This window comes from Aulonocara sp. 'chitande type north' Nkhata Bay, linkage group LG5 (assembly GCF_057382095.1).
Source record: "Aulonocara sp. 'chitande type north' Nkhata Bay isolate Kocher_YH1m ecotype deep benthic linkage group LG5, A_spYH_male_GT1.1, whole genome shotgun sequence".
NCBI lineage: Eukaryota > Metazoa > Chordata > Actinopteri > Cichliformes > Cichlidae > Aulonocara > Aulonocara sp. 'chitande type north' Nkhata Bay.
This window is the reverse complement of record NC_141348.1, coordinates 21912237-21933375: the sequence shown is the minus strand read 5'-3', so window position 1 is coordinate 21933375 and position 21139 is coordinate 21912237. Positions and strand designations below refer to the sequence as shown.

General features: G+C 38.7%; 2 protein-coding genes across 4 annotated transcripts; one reads left to right on the top strand and one right to left on the bottom strand.

Moving 5' to 3' along the window:
* Positions 1–4: 4 nt before the first annotated feature.
* olfml3b (olfactomedin-like 3b) lies at positions 5–6904 on the bottom strand. The gene is made up of 3 exons (XM_086292091.1): positions 6734–6904; positions 5522–5807; positions 5–2550 (listed from the first exon to the last, which is right to left on the bottom strand). The coding sequence occupies exons 1-3, from the start codon at positions 6830–6832 to the stop codon at positions 1766–1768; spliced, it is 1170 nt and encodes a 389-aa protein (XP_086148217.1). The 5' UTR covers positions 6833–6904; the 3' UTR covers positions 5–1765.
* Positions 6905–11381: 4477 nt separating this feature from the next.
* On the top strand, positions 11382–20940 carry avil (advillin). Of its 3 annotated transcripts, none has more exons than XM_086294207.1 (20): positions 11382–11443; positions 11576–11697; positions 11896–11970; positions 12160–12356; positions 12433–12541; positions 12627–12737; positions 13711–13916; positions 14002–14080; positions 14215–14313; positions 14399–14552; positions 14705–14805; positions 15453–15590; positions 15686–15844; positions 16874–17053; positions 18383–18540; positions 18628–18772; positions 18860–19048; positions 19128–19199; positions 19945–20055; positions 20238–20940. In XM_086294207.1, exons 2-20 carry the CDS (start codon positions 11638–11640, stop codon positions 20349–20351), a joined length of 2457 nt encoding a protein of 818 aa, XP_086150333.1. In that variant the 5' UTR covers positions 11382–11443; positions 11576–11637; the 3' UTR covers positions 20352–20940. The 3 variants fall into 3 exon arrangements, with proteins under 3 accessions (XP_086150333.1, XP_086150332.1, XP_086150334.1); XM_086294206.1 differs by having other exon boundaries at positions 11384–11443; positions 11571–11697; XM_086294208.1 differs by lacking the exon at positions 11382–11443 and having other exon boundaries at positions 11463–11697.
* The last annotated feature ends 199 nt before the right edge of the window (positions 20941–21139 follow it).

Below are 21139 nucleotides of genomic sequence, written 5' to 3'. Positions count from 1 at the left end.
TCAATTAAATTTCTTCAGATTTATTATAATCATGAATAACATAATATTCAACAACCACTATTATTTTCACACCATTTGATATCTGTGTCTGTGGTCCATCTCATTATGACCACAGTGTACCCAGCTTCTGATGGCTGTTTCCAGCAGGATAACGCTCCACATCGGTCAATGCGGCAACTGTGTAGCAGAGTCAAATCTTACATGGATGCTTAAATATTTCTATATCAATCTTTATATACTGTACATAGAAAAACACTGACAGCCTTGTTTAAAATGGTTAGTCTGCCAGTTATTTTTATAATGAACAGTTATTAGGAAAAAATATGATAGCGGGGGGAAAAAGGAGATATAAGTGTAGAAGAAATGGCAGTAAGAAAGTTATGTTCAGATATAAATTAATAAACATCAAAGAATAGTAATCGCAATAGTGGTGCTGTTTGCTCATTTTTTGGGTGGTATTTAGCAAAAATGCACATGTGCTCAACATGTGGGAAGAGTGCAGATAATGCACAGGGTGCTAGCCTGCTAGCGGTTTCTTGCACATACAGTATCCTAATGTCGGAGTTACATTTTTCAGCTCACCTTACACAGTGGTTGTATTTTATGTTAACAGTGCTTATGATATAAATCTGAACACTAAAAAATATTAAATTAACAAGCTACAAAAGATAACATTTCCTAGGGTGTAATTAATGTTGTGTATTTACTAGCACGGACAAGATTACTGTGAATGCTACACAAAACTGTCATGTTAAAATCCAATGGAGTCAGTACAAATGAGCTGAGAAGGAAGATTCAAGAAGCTGGATTCAGTTGATAAGCACTTGGGGTATAAAGATTCATGTTGATATGACAAATATCAGGTATAGAAGTGGCAGGTTTGACAGAGGTTTTATGCTATTAAAAGGATGTGTTGAATATTTGCCTCATATCTGTGAACACACAAAAGTGCCTGGAGCCACTGCAGAAACTTAGACAGCAGCTAATCATGGGTAAGTACAGTATATCTGTTTCGGTCCACTCAACAGCAGATGGAGAAACAACTCTAAAGATGGAAGCACGGTGTAGTCTCGTTAGAAGTGGGGTTAAGGTAGCCACAAAACACCAGATATCACAAAATAAATCTGAGCATTTTGAAATTAGTTCTGAATTTGTGAAAAGAAAATTATGATGCATAATTACAGTCTCACACTCCTGAATCTTGGCTGTTTTCGTCCTCTTTTTTCATCCTGATCATCTCACAAGCAGTATTTTTGTACCATCTATGTATTGTCGACAATAAAGGTTGAGTATTTTCTTCACTTCATATCCTCAGATTTATTTTTCTTGTATTTCCTTTTAACATTTTTTTTTTTTTTGTAAATATCATATTGTGGCCCACCAACAGTACCTTAACTGCCCACCAGGGTGCGATGGCCAACACTTGGGGAACCACTCACGTTTCCTTTTTGTTGTAATGAAGCTTTGTCACTTCCTAATAACGTCTATGTAGCATGAAAGAATCATCACAGACTCTTGTTCATTTCTTAGGTTTGTCTCCTGCCTCACAGTCCCTACAGTAAATGTTGTGTTATTGCAGCTTCCAGGTTTTATGAGAAGTGGATTACAATGTTAGAGTCCAAGATTTTATATTTAAGCTGTTCTGAAACTCCCTGAAAGGTGAGAAATGATCTTAAATTCTACAAAATCGTTAGTTTTGAGACCTCATCTGTAGTTTAGAAGCTAAAACCTCTCAGAATACAGCGTTAGGGCTGTTTAGAGAAGCTCAGATCTCTAGTTTCTTCTTCATGGTAAGCTTGTACAGGATCTGGTAGCCATCATCCCAGGCGTAGAGCAGCTTCTCGTGGGGATTGTACTTCAGACTTGAGTGAGATCCGTAGCGTTTTGGAAAGTAAACCAGCGGTGCATCTTCACTGGTCACCATGTCGTTGACGTCGAACACACATTGTACTCGTGAGCGTCCAGCCTGCTTGGTGTTGTACACAACATACAGAGTGCCACAGATGACAAAGGCCGCCTCTGCATTCTCTCTGGGACAATTTGTGTCCCACATCTGCTCAATATCCAGTGAGGTGGTGTCCATTTTAGCCAGAGAGATGTACCTTTCATTCTGCTGTGTGGCGTAAATGGCCCACAGGCCTTCCTCATCCACAGCCAGGTCAATCACCGTCTCTGGGGTCAGACCATACACGGGGACGTGGTCCTGCACAGGAAACACTGCACTGTCAGTCAGAGAGTTATTCTGCAGGTCATGTTTAACCACCTTTAACTCGTCAGCCTGACTCATGTAATACACGTAGTTGTTGTAGACCACGTGGCCTGTTCCCCTCCAGGCTGACGGCAGCTTCACTGTACTGGACAGAGACATGCCCGACGAGCGGGTGAAGTCTTGCACAGAGGCAAACGCGTGGATGATGTCGTCTTCCGTCCCATTAAAAATGTAGACCTTCCCAGAGGCCCTGTTGGTGTCTTTAGTCCAGGTGCCCTTTTGCCCTCCGACTCTCTTCAATATCTTCATGGCTTTTATGCTGGAGATCATGTCGCTGCAGTCTGAAACAGAGAGCAGGACAGGCTTTACTCGACACAGCTGGCAGTTTTCAAATATTCTAGTCACGTCTGTACTATTTATAGCTGTGGTTCAGAAAGAACACCTCGTTTTATTTCCATTAGATGTGGCATACACATTCATGGTTCCCATGAAAAACTAATAACATTCCCACCAGTCATCAGCGTCAGCTCTGCTTTCAGTTGAGTGTTAATTAGATGAAACAGCCAGTAGCTAAATTGGCTATAAAGCATCATTTTCCTTTTGTGTGATTAATAAGTTTGTCTACTGTCCATGAAAGAAAAACCAATAAAGAGAGAAATGTTCCTGTGCCCATAGATTAAACTACTCATTTATTAGAAAATGAAAGTAAATTTAGCTCATATGCATTATAAATATGGCTGTCCTCATATTGTGGAAGGACGGGTACTTCCATGAGAAAGCCCATTCAGGGATCAATTTATCCCACAAACAAGTTTCTGTGTTCTCAATTATTTATCATTTGAGGGCCGAAGCATGGCCAAAACTGAAGTTTTTGGCTTTTTTGCTTGAAGAGCTTTTCATAGAGGAGTTTGTTTATTACAGCATGTCAAAATCAATCCTTTGACACAAAACAAAACAAAAAAAATTTGTTAGATCTCAAATATGCACTGTCCAATCTGTCCCAAACTTCATGTGCAGAATCCGAGCTACGTGTCAGTATTAGGTCACACTCATAATGCCACCGTGGTATCTGGAAATCAGCTGTAGGTGATAATCATCATTAAATGTAAATTATCATCAGGTTTTCATTGTGGGTTCCACACATGGTAAACAGCAGCATGACATATAATTAGTGGGTGTTCTCAAACACCAACTAATGGACACAGGACGTGTTAGGTAACTTGTTTATGCAAAACCAGTTACAATCCAGGAAACGTGGCATCCAAATTCGTGCAGGAAACATCTTGACTCCAGTAAAACTCGACATGCATGAAAGTGCAGGAGCACAATCATTGCTGCTTGTATTTTTAATTCTGCATTGTTTTTACATCAGCCAGACACCCTTGCACTGGTGACACATTCCTTTAGTTAACTGTAATTAATTGCTTTAATTTTATTTTCCTGGCTTGTAAATGAATTCTGCATGCAGTCCTGGTGCCATAAAAACGCACAAGCTTACCAAATGTGAGTCTGTCTGACATTAAAGAGAGTTTGCACCATTTCCTCCAGCTTTACACAGATTGCTAAAAACGACAGTGCCAAGCTATTTTTAGAACATTCCTTAAAAACTAAAAGGCACTGCCTCTCAAAACACTTAACACTTAAGTGACACTTGGGATCACTAAATGTAATTTTAAGAATAAAAGAACTTTCATTTAATGCAGCATTACATTCATCTGAAATGATGCAAATTGCAGTAATGATTACTGGAGTTATCAAAAATCGTTTATGATTTTTAATAATAGAATATCTACTCAGTTGGACAGGAAAGAAAGAATCTCTTTCTCTGTCATCTCAAACTGGCTATTTAACATTATTATTGTTATTTTTTTAAAACAACCCAATTCCCAGTGGTAATCGGAGCACTTGGGGCAGTGAACCGTGAACTGGCCGAGTGGCTCCATCAGATCCCAGGAACAACATCTGAGACCTCTGTCCAAAAGAGCACAGTCCTGGGACAGCAAAGATACTGGAGAGGTCCCTCAAGCTCCCAGGCCTCTGGCAAAGGACCCAAGCTTTAAGGATAAAGCTCGGGTCCTTGCAGGGCGAGTTGGGAATTTTTTAAATATATATGTGAGTTGGCTCTCATAGACAATGTAATAAATATGCAATTACTGGCAACCAGGTACATGTGTCTAACAGCTTGTTAACCCAGATATCTAATCAGCCAATTACATGGCAGCAATAGCATTTAGACATGTGGACGTGTTTAAGGCAGCCTCTTTAAAAACAGCATCAGGATGGGGAGGAAAGGTCATTTCAGTGACTTTGAACGTGGCAAGGTTGTTGGTGCCAGATGGGCTGAGTGCTTTCTGAGTATTTCAGAACGTGCTGATCTGCTGGGATTTTCCCACACAGTCATCTGTAGAGTTTACAGAGAGGTCAGAGGAGAATAGCCAAACTGCTTTGAAATGATAGGAAGGCGACAACAAATGTACAACATGCGGAACTTCAAAGAAGATGGATTACAGCAGAAAAAGACCACATCAAGCACCACTCCTGACAGGTAAGCAACTGGCAACTGAGGCCTGATTCTACAATTCACACGGGCTCAGCAAAATAGAACAACAGACGAATAGAAAACTGTTGCCTGGTCTGATGAGTCTTGATTGATGTCAGGGTCTGAATTTGCTGTAAACAACATGAAAGCATGGCTGCATCTAGCCTTGTGTCAACAGTTCAGGCTGCAGGTTGATGGTGGTTTAATGGTTTATAGGATGCTTTGTTGTCACACTTTGGGTTCCTTAGTACCAACAAAGGATTGTTTAAACACCACAGCCTACCCCAGTTTTGTTGTTGACCCTACATGACCACAGTGTGCACATCTTCTAATGGCTGCTTCAGCAGTGCAATCATCATGTCACAAAGCTCAAACCACCACAAAATGGTTTCTAGACGATGACAATGATTTCAGTGTACTCAAATAACCTCATCAGTCACCAGATCTCAATGCTGTAGAGCAAGATTTGGTGGAACCAGAGATGCACATCATGGATGTCCAGCTGAGAAATCTGCAGTAACTGTGTGATGTTGTCACGATAATATGGACCAGAATGTCTGAGGAATGTTTTTAGCACCTTGTTGAATTTCTGCCACCAATATTAAAGCAGTTCTGAAGGCAAAAGGAGGTCTCACCTGGTCCTAGTAAGGTATACCTAATAAACTGTCAGCTGACTTGAACTGTTGGTCACATTATTCATGCATTGCTCAAGCATGTCATGTTCATCCCCAATAAAAAAAATCAGGGTATTTAGTAAAGATTTCATTTCTCACCTGAGAGTTGTGAGTATTTGGACTTCTGTTTCTCCTTCACCACAGTCACCTGCTGCTCTATTAGCTTGTCGTCCACATCCACACACGGCTGAGCCCCATTCTGTGTCTCCAGATAGTCTAATTCCCGCTCGACCCGGTCCACCCTGGTCCCCACGCTGTCTATATTCATCCTCAGTGCCTCTTTTTCTTTGTCCAGGTTCTCCAGCTGGGAAACCATCTGCTGCTTCAGCTCCCGCAGCTCGGAGGCATAGCGGGTGGTCTGCTCGTGCCACAGAGAGATCCTGTCCTGTTTTAACAAAGGTGGTTAGTCATAACTGAGATATGATCAGACATGTATTCCCTGTTTGTATAGCACTCAGAATAATAAATAGGATGTGTGTTATACAGTGAGCTTGAGTGGATTTCTAGAGAGCACTGACTGCAATGAAAACACCATAATTTGATGTCCTTTTCAGGCTCAGTAAACACTGTGGTAGAAAGCCATAATAATAAGAATAAAACCCATCTATCAAACAACCGGCTTCAGCCCACACGTGGCAAGTTTCCACCCAGCTCGAGTGTCTATGAGCTGAATGCAGAATACAGCTGGGTGCTTTGTGGTCGAGCCTGACCCATGACCCCGCTGTGGAAGAAGGAAATGAAAAGAGATCCTTCCCACAGGTAATCATTCAACATGACATGAGCTGAGACTGTTAGATGTGGGTAAATAGCATTTTTGGGAGTTCAGTTTAATAAAGTGTGTTAAAAAGGTTCGTGCTTCTCATTTAAATTAAATTACAGACATGACTGACAATCAGTCAGTCTGTTCTTGTGTTTTAGTTTTGTCCAATTAAGCCAAATACATTTGTGTCCATCATAGAAAAAAAGGTTAGCCCTGGCCCTTTTTGTTTTTTAGAATATCTCTTTGTGATGCCAGAAAACTACTTGCCCTCAAAAAAAGTTTTTTCACTGATGCAATTTTGCATAAACTCTTTTTTTTTGTTGGTAACATACGTGCACGTATACCTTGACTAAGGAAACTTCAGAGGCCCATTTCTAACTCACAACTCAGACAAAAATGCCACAGTCCCCGTACCCTTAAAGGAGCTGTATTTTCCAGTAATTTCTCCAGGATTTGGCCACATCTGCATTCCATTGCCTCTGTCCCTAGAAGTTTCCTTTCAGAGGGACTCTGGAGCGCAGGGCTCGGCAGGGAGGTAAAGAGAGTCTTACCTCAATAGCAAGCAGCCTCCGCTCCAAGTAGTCAATCAGTGCTTGGTGCTGAGCTGTGGCAAAGCACGCCAAAGTTACCAAGACAACAAGTCCTCTCATTTTGTGTCAGCTCAGTCTCTTTTAACTCCTGTAAAGTCCTGACTGAAGTTCAGTTAGAGTGTGCCGAGGAGCCAGCAGATTCCCAGAGGTGGGCTGGAATGTTTTACTAAGCTGTCTGGGAGGAGCCAATAACATCTGTGAAGATGGAGGCGCACAGTCTGTGCTTCTTATTTCTACCTTCGACATCCACACCTGACAAACAAACTGAAAAGCTAAACTATACATATCATAATGCTTAAATACATGTTTAGGTTTCAGGAAGTTGGAACATCAGCAGCACCACAAGGAACTAAAATGTGAATTACAGTGATGAGTCAAGGAGGTACAACTTCAGCATGAAGGGCAAGAAACCAGTAGTTGTTTTTGATCTCTGTCACAAAGTCTCTGCAGCATTTACTCTGAAAAATTAAAAGTTTTTTATACTTAGACTCTTTTTTAATGAGACTTTTATTGGGCGTGACCAGGATTAGAAATGTGTACATCAGAGGGACAGCTCAGGTTCAGCAGTTTGGAGACAAAGTTAGAGTGTTAGAAAGTTAGAGATGGATTGAGCAAGTGTAGAGGTGGGATAGTGGATATTCTGGACAAAGGAGGTTGAGTATGGAGCTGCTAGACTGGAGAAAAAGAGGAAGACCACAGAGGAGGTACACGGATGTAGTGAAGGAGGGGTGAAGTTAGATGGAGGCAGAGTATCTGCTATAGCGACCCCTATAGGACGTAGCTGTGATACAAATAAGATTTTTATTGCATGTCTTTAAAAATGCTTACATGCCCAAATGATGCTAAAAGTGCATTTTGTTGATTTAGTCTACTCTCCTGTGCACACTGGTTGTAAAGCAATATGATCCCATTGTCAACTCAACACTGTGATGGACTGACAGTGTGCCCCGCACTCGCTCTGTGACGAATGGGATAGGCTTCAGCTCTGTCTTCAGATGGATGGATGTCCACAAAATTGCATTTTAATAAATAACTATAGTGTGATTCATTTAACTTTACACATCCCCCACATGTGCACTATCTCTGTTATAGATCAATAAGCATAGTTGTGCAGGGCTTATTCGATTGGCCTGCTGTTTATATAGCACTTTCCTGGCCTTACTGATCACTCAAAGGACTAAAAGAGTACTACCCACATAGGCACAGGGAGACATGTATTGCACATTGCTGCAAGTGCAAGTACCATGGTTATACCATCTGTCTCGAGAGGACAGATGCTGTGATTAGGAACTAAGATATTTCAGCTGCAAAAGATCCAGCTTCACTAAGTGTGACATACACATTCAAACTACAGCTTCATTAGCTTATTATCAAGCGTTAGTATTTTGGTTTCCTTTTCTTTTTCTTTTTCTTTGGTGTTCATGTATTTATATATTTATTTATGTATGTCTGAGTCACCTATGTCTGATACCGCAGTACTCCTTCCTGGTTTATATGAAAGCAGTGGCTGAGGGTGGAGCCTGATTCAATACAAAGTTTAAAGAAAAGCTAGACTTTTTCTCCACTGTTTAAAATGGTCTGATCGGTCCGTATATGTGCTTTCCTTTTCTTAACTCAGATTGTTGAGTTAAAATGTGAATATTACAAGTGTGTCTGCAGTGTTTTCCAGCTTTATTAGCTCTCACAGCAATAAGATGTCGCCTGGATAACAGAAACCATAGTTAGAGCAGTGAATTACAGGGAAAGAGAAGCAGATAATGTGTCTGGTCTCCTCTCTAATGATATGGCATACAAACATATTTCTAAAATGTGTATTTATTTTGTTTTTCCAGCTTGCTCTAAAACTATATCTATGTATGTTGTTTTACCCCTGTCATTTAAAAATACAACTATAGTGCAGTGAAGAGGGGGAAGAGTCAAACACTGGGTCGCTGCATTTAACACTGTGGTATATCGTCGCCTGTTAAACCTGTGAGCACCCGTAATTATGAATGTTATAATATATTCTTCCAGTTTTACAGGTGTATACTTCATGAATTTTGAGGGGGGGTTATTCTTTCTTTGTTTGATTTTGTAGGTTACATAAAGCCATGTGTGAAAAGTTGTGGGATTCAAAATATTTTATCCCTTTTTACACTGATGGCTCATGGATATGATGAATATAATGGGTATAATGACACGATTGTGTGTCATGTGGCAATTAATGAAACCAGTAGATCCAGTATACCCAGTATATATGAAATTGTAAATAGATTTTGCTAATCAAAACAGTAGCATTTTCATACTTTATGGACCGCAATGGGATCGATTTGCATGTTCATATTTACAGACCTACTGCAGTATGCTGTATGGCTCGCACCCAGCCCACTGATAATATCATCTACTGATGATAGTGAAGGCGTAACATTGATCCCATCAGGATCTCATTTGGATCATTTGGATTGAGAATCCCTTTCTGAGGGGGCAAGTGGACACAAACCATGGCAGCAAAATGTCACTGGATCTCCCCACTGTAATGGTTAGGCAGCTCAGGGTTTTCATACATACAGATAAATAAAATATATACTCTACATGTATGGCTTTCATTTAAATGTGTTTAAATTCTGCACATCAAACTTTACTTTTAACAAATCATGTTACCCTGCAAAGGCGATGTATGTGGGTGTACTAAGAACTGAGCAGGCTGTGTGGAAACTTCCTCTGTGACCTGTTTAAATCCAAAGATTTTTCCTTTCCTGTATCTGAACAGGTAAAATCTGCTGGTAGCACGCTCATCAAACTACTTCATTTTGTAAACAATTTGCTCCTGCTGCTGCCACTCTGTTGTGCAGGGTTGGACTCTTAGGCTTTCACATCCAAATGCAGAATTATGTATATGATTCAGGTCACACCACTAATGCTTCAGCTGCCGCTCTGCATGACTACAACTAAAGGTCTGTTGTGTTTACAGTGCTCAAGGCTTGTTTATGACTTTGCTTTGCTCCACTTTGCACTGTTACCGGTTGAGGTTTGTTTGTGCGGGTTGATTTATTTGAGTCTTTTTTTATGACTGACAAAACAGAACAGGACATTCAAGTCAGAACAATCAGTGGAGATATGTCTATGAAAAAGGTTAGGGGTATATCATTATTAAATGATGTGGTGTTGTGAGTTTGTGAAAAAGCGGCACGTGTACCTGTGCTTGTGCTGATATGAAAATGTTTCCCTGTAGTCCTTCGTGTTAAATGAGGAAAAGTGGGCGGGCTCATGAATGCTCATCACTGAAATTCAAGCAAGAAGCATTCGCTTTTTTCACTACTTTTCATTCTTATCCTGTGATTTCACATGAATTCGATTCTCTTTCTGTCCCTGTTACATGATCAGAGCCAAATTTGGTGGGTATCTTCTACCATTAATGACATGAGGGACACTAAAGTGAAAAAAGTGACTTTTAATGAGCCACTCCTGCTTCTGCAGAACTGCTGGTATCACACAAAGGAAAACCACTTTACATGAACCAGCAATGGTAGGTGTGTCTATACTGGCAATCACACTCTCACATGTCTTTTGGAAACAATGTAGATCAAGCAGACTAAATGTGGTGCTGCTGAATAACATGTACAGCGTTAGCGCCGAGGAAGGCTGGATTTCGGATGGCAGCATGCAGTCTCTTAAATATTTAAATATTTAATTCTCTGAACACCATCAGACTCTCAGAGGACAGTTTAGTTAAAAGAAAAAGTCCTGATGTTGGCAGGTCCCGACTAACTCAGGAGGATGGGTCCACAGTACCAAACAGCAGTCATGACCTCCTGAAACAAAGCACAGAAAATAAAGTTACAATAATCATATTTATTTGTGAGTATTTAAGTTACAATTCCTATTGTAGCTATTACTGCTAATAATATAAATAAATAATTGATGTTAAGGTTATGAGCAACTACAGCAAGTCCTTTACAATCTGAAGTTTTGTCAAACTTCTTTGTTGCACTGTGTGATCCAAGTTTCCCCACTGATGTCATCCCAGTGTGAACTCATCACTGTGAATAAAATTGTCATAAATCTGCTATTAAAAGTTAAAACTTGTTTTATCAGCTGCACTGTATATATTTATTTTTCATTTGTAATGTTATTCTACAGTATTTTTGTACAAGATAGAAACTATACATTATTATATAATGATATGATATAGAAAGCTAATTATTATTATTACCAGTAGCAGTAATTAGCAGTAACATATCATTATCAGATACTACAACACAATTTGTAGTACTACAATATTATTCTGTCCGCTGCACAGTTACAGAATATCATACTTTTCCTCCTGTAAGCTCATTATCACGTGTTTTACTAACACACAGTTTATGTACTCACAGGTATCCATATATGGTGCTAATGTGGCAGTCTTGGGCTGGGAAACTAATAGACGTGTTGGTCAGTGTTACTGTGTGTCTATTTGAATATGAGCCAATCCTTTTTTTCATTTTTTCTCAGCACATTTGCCTACAGGATTTCGCTTCTTCCTCAATGATTGGGCAGAATGCTCTGTAACCTCCTGAAACATGCAAAGTGATGCAAATCTTTTCGGAGCACTATCAGGATGAGAACTGAGGGTCTCTGGCTATCAGTCGGAAAATCAGCTGTTGGGAGATCATATAAGCTTAGAGGAACCTCTACAGACAAGGATACTGGGTATGTATGGCTGGATAATTCTTGCATTATGAGATTTAAACAGTATTTCACATGATTTTGAATTGGTTTGTAGTTTGTAAATACGTTTGTAAAGAAGGAAATTATCTTCAGTGCACTAAAATATCAGTTTAGTCTTCCAGAAAAGGAAAACTAAGCTTCCAAAGTGCCGCTGAAACTGAGTGCATCCAGGCAACATGGACCAAACATTTCGAGCAGTAACCCGCAGCCCTGGGATTATAATCTGGAGAATTGAGGTAATTTTAATTGCTGCAGTATTGACAATTATAATATTGTAGCTGTTTAAAAAAAAATCAAAAATCAAAAATCTAATTCAGCTGTTTGTCCTGGCAGGTGATGAGCAGTGATGATTGAAGTAGTTGTTAAATCTGATGTATAGATGTGTTTGGTGAACATGAAAATAAAGACACTATGTTTTTGTTGTTGTGCAACAGAAAATGGAGCTGGTTCAAGTTCCTGAGAAATCTTACGGAAGCTTTTTTGAAGGCGACTGCTACGTGCTTCTGTTTGTAAGTCTGTGATGGCCACTGATGCACTATTACACTGTTAGATTCAAGGACTGCATATTATGTAGTTAATTCTGCTATTGGTTTTCAACACTTTTCCATTTGGTTTTGTTCTTTGAGTAGTCAGTGGTAACTAAATACTCTGATTCCTGCTATACACTACAGTCTTGACACAATTATGCACTTCTCCAGACCCAGAAGGTGGGCAACTCTCTGTCTTATAACATCCACTACTGGATCGGCTCACAGTCCACTCAGGATGAGCAGGGTTCTGCTGCTATTTACACCGTACAGCTTGATGAATTTTTGGGCTCTTCCCCGGTTCAGTACCGAGAGGTCCAGGACCACGAATCTGACACTTTCAAGGGCTACTTCAAACAAGGAATAATGTGAGTGAATGCCAGCACAGTAGTTATTAATATAAAGTAAAAGAAACCACAACAATTATCATGCCAATATTTTTAGCTACAAGAAAGGCGGCGTTGCATCAGGCATGAGACACACTGAAACCAACACATATGATGTGAAGAGACTGCTCCATGTGAAAGGAAAGAAAAGGGTGATTGCCAAGGAGGTGAGCCATACTTCAAAGCAGTTATATAACATTACTGGACAGATTATATCTGACAGAAAGATTGCTTTATGCTTTATTCTTTCAGGTGGAGATGAGCTGGAAGAGTTTTAACCTTTCAGATGTGTTTTTGCTGGACTTGGGCAAGAACATCATTCAGTGGAACGGACCAAAGAGTAACAGACAAGAAAGGCTCAAAGTAAGATTTTATTTTTTGTGTAACAGTGCTGTTGGATGGGATACTCATACTGGAATATACATTTAAGAAGAAATAAGAAAAGCATGTGCAAAAAGGGCTTGTGATGAGTAACCTTTACCCTTACCTTAACTGTACCGGTATGGTGTAGTTACAGGTTCAGTTAATCTAAATTACTCATATTAAAATCTCTATACTCTGTGCTTTATGTATGTAATATTTAATACTTTTACTTATTTTGCCAGTTAAGTATCATTATGAAATCTGCTATGAAGAGTTGTGGGTGTGCACAGTTAAAGCTGATTTCCTTCTTCCTGCAGAGGGTTAAAGGGTTTCTGCAGGAAGAAACTAAGATACAGATGATATCATTGCAAAAGTGACTTAAACTTTTAAATCATAAAGAGCCTTTATCTAGTGAATATTTGCATATTGTAATTTTATTCTGTAGGTGATTCAGTCATATTTATTAAATAGTAAGCTCACATGTTCGGACAAGCAAACGTAGCACGATAAAAGAGGTTTCAAACAAATGCTCACAGAAAGTCTGAACTGAAAAGCAAATAACACTGATTTAAAAGTGAAGAAATACAGGTGCGCATTAAAAACACAGTTAAAAAAAAGACAAAGTACAAGGCTGGAAGTGAAGTACAGGTACATAATGTTAATTCAAATATGACTTATTTTAAAGGGGATTCTGATCTAAGAAGCACACACAAACAGTTTAACAGTTTATTTCTGCCAGGATGTCTGTTTCTGCAGTGCTCACAAAACCAACTCACATGTTTTTACATGTTTAATAGGATGTTTAAAACAAGGTTTATCTGAGGAATTGACCAAATTATATTCCAGCTTCCCAACTCTTGGACATTGCGACAGCTTGTACTTTAAAAATACTTTTGAAAATAAGATATTACTGCAGATTACGGTACTGAGTGTCCAGTATGTAGAAGTAAACTGTTACTTTGCTGTTTCTCAGGGCATGTTGCTGGCCCAAGACATCCGGGACAGAGAGAGAGGAGGTCGGGCAGAGATCAGAGTGGTGGAGGGGGAAGCTGAAAGCAGTTCTCCTCAGGCCATGGAGCTCATGACAGAGACGCTTGGAGAAAGAACCGTAGCGCTGAAGGACGGACCTCCTGATGAAGCAGTTGACCAAGAACAGAAGGGACAACTCACACTTTACCAGTGGGAAGCTCACCGACAACTGATACCATACCTATGTTAAGATTCAATTTTGCAGTATTTTATTTGTTAACGACTTTCATTTCAGGATCTCAGATGCAGACGGCCAGATGAGGGTCACAGAAGTTGCTACGAGACCACTAGTTCAGGATCTTCTTAACCATGATGTGAGCCGTTAAACAAAAACAAATATACACATTAATATTCAACCACAACAATGAGCTAGAGCTAAAACTCCATATTTACTAAAATATAATGACTTAGTTTTGTAAAATTACTACGAATAATCTTATTATTTTAGGACTCCTACATCCTGGACCAGGGAGGGGTAAAGATCTTTGTGTGGAAGGGGAAGAAAGCAAACAAAGAAGAACGACAGGCCGCTATGACCAGAGCTTTGGTGAGAAGAACTGTTAAGAGCTTTTACCTAACTGATGAAAGGTGTCATATTTATTTCCTCTGTTGTAATTGAATTGCCGTCGTAGGACTTCATTAAAGCGAAAAACTACCCGATCACTACAAATGTGGAGACAGAGAATGATGGGGCAGAGTCAGCTCTCTTCAAGCAGCTGTTCCAGAGGTGGACTGTGAAAGACCAGACTCAAGGTCTGGGAAAAGTGAACACAAAAGGAAGGATCGGTACGTGTAGCTGTGAATTCAGAGGAGGGGAAAGAAACACACACACATATAACAAAAAAGTCTTCAGATTTTAAAAGAAAACCAACATAAATACAAGTTACTTCTGATCACAGTATCTTTATAACATTGCTTTATCATCATATTTTCTTTAGCTCATGTCACACAGGAGAAATTTGATGCTTCATTGATGCACGCCCAGCCAGAGGTTGCTGCACAAGAGAGGATGGTGGACGATGGCACAGGTCAAGTAGAGGTATAGGAATAAATTAACTTTAAATTTAACATTTTTATCAGTAATGCAGTTGCATCAAACAGTCCTCTGCATCAAAGACTCCTCCCACGTCATAAACAGTCCATCAAATGTAACAATCAGTCATTAAAAACCTAGCTAGAAGTCGAAATAATAATCTCATGGTGTCATTTGAACAGGGTTTCACAGATATGTCACCAAAAATAAATAAACAAAATATCAAAATCTCATGCTAAGTATCTAAAAAAAAGTCCTCATTCTGTGTGACAGCCTACTTTGTAAAACCAGCAATGATGACTTGATTATGCTGTAATCAGTCTCAAACCTGTGGGCCTCTTTAAACCACACAGAGTTCAGTTATTATTTGTTTATTTATTTATTTTTTAATCAGAATTAAAGAACAGGAAAGACTGCTTTCTGTCCTTCAACCACCTATTTCCCCTCCTTCTGGTGTAATTACCGGTGTAGCCTCACGGGGTCACTAACATACTTACAGATTTTAAAACTTTATATCAGGAGAAAATCAAGTACTGCTGATGCTGCTCTATGGTCTGTTTGAAGCTTTCAGCTCTTCAAATTAAACATTCATGTTGGTGATTTCACAGAGAAAGTGCAGATATTCCATGTTAATTTACTTTTGACCTGCCCAGGTGTGGAGAATTGAAAACCTTGAGCTAGCCCCTATGGACCCCCAGTGGTATGGATACCTCTATGGAGGAGACTGCTACCTGATCCTCTACACTTACTTGGTTAACAACAAGAAGTGCTACCTGCTCTATATGTGGCAGGTGAGGTCACAGTTAAAGCAATTCACAATCACACACCTAAACCTCTTTGTATGTGTCACTGTACCGTATGAGATTTGTGTCACTTGAAATTTCAGGGGCGTCATGCGACACAGGACGAGCTGGCTGCCTCGGCTTTCCAGGCTGTGAGCTTAGATCAAAAGTACAACGGAGAGCCTGTTCAAGTGAGAGTAACTATGGGCAGGGAGCCGAGACACTTCATGGCAATTTTCAAAGGAAAACTGGTTATCTTTGAAGTAAGACTCTTCTCTCAACTTACCCTTATTTCATTTGAAACATAAACACCCCACTTCTGGTTTTGTAACAGTACAGGGTAACACTTTATGATACGTGATATGGTAGGTAGAATTTCCCTAAAACTAAGTGGAATTTCAATGCATTACAATGAAATTATATTTACCTATAAATTCTCACTGTTAGATACTCTAGAATAAGAAGAGAATCATTCAGTTTTTACAACGTTACTGTTTAATGAAAAGAGTCACAAATGATACTGCAAGTAATTTAAATTACTGGTGTCTTACTTGAGCGTTTAATTTTTTTTATTGTACATTTACTCTGGTGTGCATCATGGATGTTTCACAATTCAACTGTCCTTGTATATTACATATAAAATATGAAAGGACACGCCTTTCATTGCATATAAAAATGTGCTAATAATCGTTCTCCCTTTTCTACTTATAAGAAAAAACAAGCATAGGCCCATGTGATCTTTTATACTGATGGAGCCAAATCTTAATTCATATTTTTTATTTCCAGTTAAAATTACTGCAAAATTACACGCAAACCCAGACTTGGACACAAGAGAATCAACAATAAATTATTGAATATGATATATAAATACATATATTTATTCTTTTTCATTTGCACAGTTTAATAATTTATTTGCTTTCTTTTTGTTATTTTTACACAAAAAAACCCTGCAAAGTACAACATTTAAAGTTGAAGATGGAGAAATTTTAGTTGTTCTTCCAGTAAATTACCTAATAGTATGCATTCATCAGCATTGCTTGCTCAATACTTCAAATTAGTTATGCATTAGATATAGTTATGGAAAATGACAGTATAATGTCTCCTTTCCTTTTTTATCTGTAAAAAGTTGAACTTTTACCAACTTGATGTTAAATTGTTAATTGTTAAACTACATTGTGATTATAGATGACATACATTGAAATGCTATTAAATTCTATGGGAATCACACCGTTTGTTGCTTGCCCTATTACAAAGTGCTACTCTGTACAGGATATTTTTGTTCTTCCCTTTAGGGCGGCACATCTAGAAAAGGATCTTCAGAACCTGAGCCTCCAGTGAGATTGTTCCAGGTTCACGGGACTGACCAGTTTAACACAAAAACCATTGAGGTCCCAGCCCTGGCCACCTCTCTAAACTCTAGTGATGTGTTTTTGCTCAAGAGCCAAACAGGAATGTATCTCTGGTGCGGAAAGGTAAAAGATACAACTTTATTTTAGACAGAGAAACTGACAGGCCCTTTAGAGCATTTTTGTCTCTTCTTTAATGTAATATAATTCATGATGAAAGATATCTGGAGAGAAATGTCTAACTATTTGGGGAGATTTCTTTCTTCACAGTGAGGGGTGAGTCACATTTCACACAGTATTTAAAAAAAATCTTTTTTCTAAATTAAGAGAATAGTCATTTTGAAAGTCTGAGTTTTGGGTGCATAGGTGAGGTCCCTTTGCCGAAAAGAGACTAATAAAAATCCCCTTCTGTCTATCACCTTTACATAGAAAATAGGAACAGATGATGGGTTCTTGCAGTAATTCAACGATGTGGCTTTACGATGAAGCTTTAAGGGCTAATGAGTAAAATATTCTTATCAAACTGATTTTTAAAGGCACCTGAACGAACAGTATTTAAGGTTTAGGTACCCTAAGGTTAGTAAGAATAACAAGCATGTAAATTTTCCCTGAATTAATTAGAAACAGTAAAAGCAGTTGCTCCCTTGTCTGAAGGGGTTGCAACAGTGGTAGCTCCACATGTTTGATTTAGAAGAGTTTAATGGTGGATGTCCTTCCTCCAAAAAAAGAATAATGTACAGATAGTAATTTTTGGTTTTTATTAAGATTTTAATATAAGTGTGCTGTAAGGACTGTAGAGAAATTGTTTCTCACAGTTTCGAGCTGACTAACTCAGCAGGCCCAGACAGGCCTCTGCACTTTTTGGGTGGAACCGAAAGTCAGACCTTAGCATCTCTCATCAGGGCTTATCATAGCTAAGACTCTTGTGGCTGAAGAGAATCAAATACCAAAGGAAAGAGGGCATCATTAGAAGAGTGGAGGCTGTTAAGGAAACAAATTGATGGTCAATAACCATGAATGAATATAACTGGTTGGATGCATTTTTTGAGCATATAGTATATATATACATAGTATATATATATAGTATATATATAGTATATATATATATATCAAATATATATATATATATATCAATATATATATATCAAATATATATATCAAATATATATATATATATATCAATATATATATATCAAAGTACTAGGACTGATTGGCTTTTCGGTCTGTCTGTCAGTGAGCATCTGCCCTTGCTGTGGTTTTGCTGAGTCAAACAGTTCATCTCTACCAGCTGCTGACTCAGCATTCATGAATTTCCTTCATAAGAATAACAAACATGTCACAAGATTTTCCTCATTTTCTAAAACCAGATTAATTCAAATAAAATGAACATTTTTAGCAAAATATAGGCCTATTGATGAGCTCTGGGGTCGGGGGTGGCATCTTTTTGTAAACCAGGGATCAAGTGGAGATGAGAGAGCCATGGCGAAAGAGGTCAGCTCAGCAATCAGCCAGAACTCACCACGAGGCTCTGAAGAGATTATTGCAGAGGGTCAGGAGCCCATTGAATTCTGGGAACTGCTTGGGGGGAAAGCTCCCTATGCAAATGACAAGAGGTGAGGATAGTATGAACAGGTGAACCAACAGCTTCAAGTGTGACTTTTCTATATGTTTGCTTTCACTTGGTTATGTGCCATCCGCAGATTGCAGCAGGTAGTTTTGGACCATAAGCCACGCCTGTTTGAATGCTCCAATAAGACAGGGCGTTTCATTGTGACTGAGGTGACTCACTTCATACAGGATGACCTCAGCGAGGATGATGTCATGCTACTGGACACATGGGACCAGGTAGGATTTTTGACAGGTTATTAATATGAACATAACAATGAAATAAATAAACTCCACCACTTTAATCACATCCTGCTTTTTCTCCAGGTGTTTATCTGGGTCGGTAAAGACGCAAATGAGGAGGAGCGCAAAGAGGCACTGACAACCAGCCAAGAGTATCTGCAGACCCACCCGGGTGACAGAGATCCACACACCCCCATTGTCTTGATCAAGCAAGGCTTCGAGCCACCCACCTTCACTGGGTGGTTTACAGCCTGGGATCCCACCAAATGGAGTGTGAGTGTTATGCTTTTGAGCTGAAATGTGGATTTCCATTTATAATTAAAATAATCTTACAAATATTTCTCTCTTTCAGTCAGGAAAGAGCTATGAGGAGCTGAAGAAGGAGTTTGGAGATACAGCGTCACCTGTTAATGTTACTGTTGCAGTATGTAAAGTTTTATTCATTTCTCAAACTCTGTTTAGGTTAAAACTTGCAACAAAGTTCTATGTTAGCATGAAGTTTTAGCTCGTGAATTATTGAATTTAAAAGATTTAAAATTTATAGGCCTTTCCTATCATAATCTGCAGTGTGGAGTGTAGCTATATTAGACCCTCAAGTGTAGGAAACAGAAGGCAAAAGTTCAAAATATTTATTGATGATGAATCAAAATCCAAGAATCCAAACACAAAGAGCAAAGCCAGGTAAGTAACTGGGAGCACTGGGTGTGTACTGCCACAGACACACAACTAAGTGAACAACACAATAAAGAGAACAAGCAAACTGGAGCTTTAAATGGGCACAAGAGATCAGCGAAAGTGGAAACATAAGAGCAACAAGACTCAGGTGAAACTAATCAAGGACAGTGAGACAAAATAAAAATAAGGACAAAGCACAAGAGCAAAATGACTCACAAAACAAAACAAGAACTATTCTGGAGAAGACTTGACAACAATATGCACTGAGGAGGCAGTGACGAACTAAAACAAGTAAATAAATATAAATGCTCTAAACATGATCAGAAACCAAACAAAATAAAGAATATGAATCCTAAAGGCCAAACAAAAGTTCATAATGAAGGTAGAAATAAGGGCCAGAACCTGCATTAATAAAGTACTGTGATTTGTATACTCAAAGATTGAGATTAATAATACAATATAAACTAAAATGTTCTTTTAATGTGATTTTCTAGGAGCAGAACGGAGGGAACAGTGTGAAAAGTTTTCAGTCTTTCCCACCTGACGATTTGAAAAACAAGCTTGCCAACGAGCTGCCAGAAGGTGTTGACCCGAAACAGAAAGAGGTATGTACGCGCGTTCCCAATGTTTCCATTTCCCATCAATTCCACATTTAAGTTCAAGATTTGTACGTGTATCTGCTTATTCATTAATTTAGTGATGATTACAACCATCACCAGTAAAACTCTGCAGCTTAAAAAATAACACGTGTGCCATCACCCGCTAAACTTTGTCACCTCATTTGCAGAAATACCTCTCTGACACTGACTTCACCACCGTCTTTGGAATGACCAAAGATGAGTTTGTGAGCTTGCCGCAGTGGAAACAGCTGAAAATGAAGAAAGAAAAAGGGATGTTTTGAGATTTCTTTCAGTATTTGAAATAAGTAGTTACTGATAGAAGCCAGCTGTTGGGGTCTCTTTGTATGATCTTTCTTGCTTTTCATGTTTTTTCACTTACTAATCTTTAAAAATTTATAATCATGAGTCCATTCTGTACATTTTAGTCAAATTACTTTTTTTTTTCAAAACTTTATTTTTGTAATCTGTGCTGCCTTTATGGAGTTAACACTATTTAGGAACTCTTGTGTCAAAATCAATGAACCTAACTGAACTATGAACCACAATGGCTGTTCCCCTCTGCATGTTTGTGCAGTCGAACCCCGTAGGAGGCAACAGTTAACTCACACGTCTTATATTACGATATTTATCAGGATGTCATTTTTTAACAAATGTGATTCTTACCAGGTTCAAATAAATGATTTAAATAAGACCTCAGATAAACAACATTGCACTGTCATTTATTCAATTAATAAAACGTAAGAATGTGAAAAAGTAAGTTCATGTTGCAATAGCTTGTAGAAACACTTTCAGCAACAATGATAATCATTTTCTGTATGACTCTGTATAACTTTCCTTGTTGTGGAGGAATTTTGGCCCGATCTTCCTTACATGCGTTGCTTCAGTTCATTGAAATTTGATTGATGTTCTAGATTGATTTTTTTTATTGTGTCCCAATATGTAAAATCTTAAGACATGGAAGATGGTGCATTTTCTTTTATCCCCATAATGGCCAATAGGATTAATAGGTTTAGAACTAAACTGAAAACTATTTATAAAGAAGAAAGTAATTAAAATGATTTACTTAGTT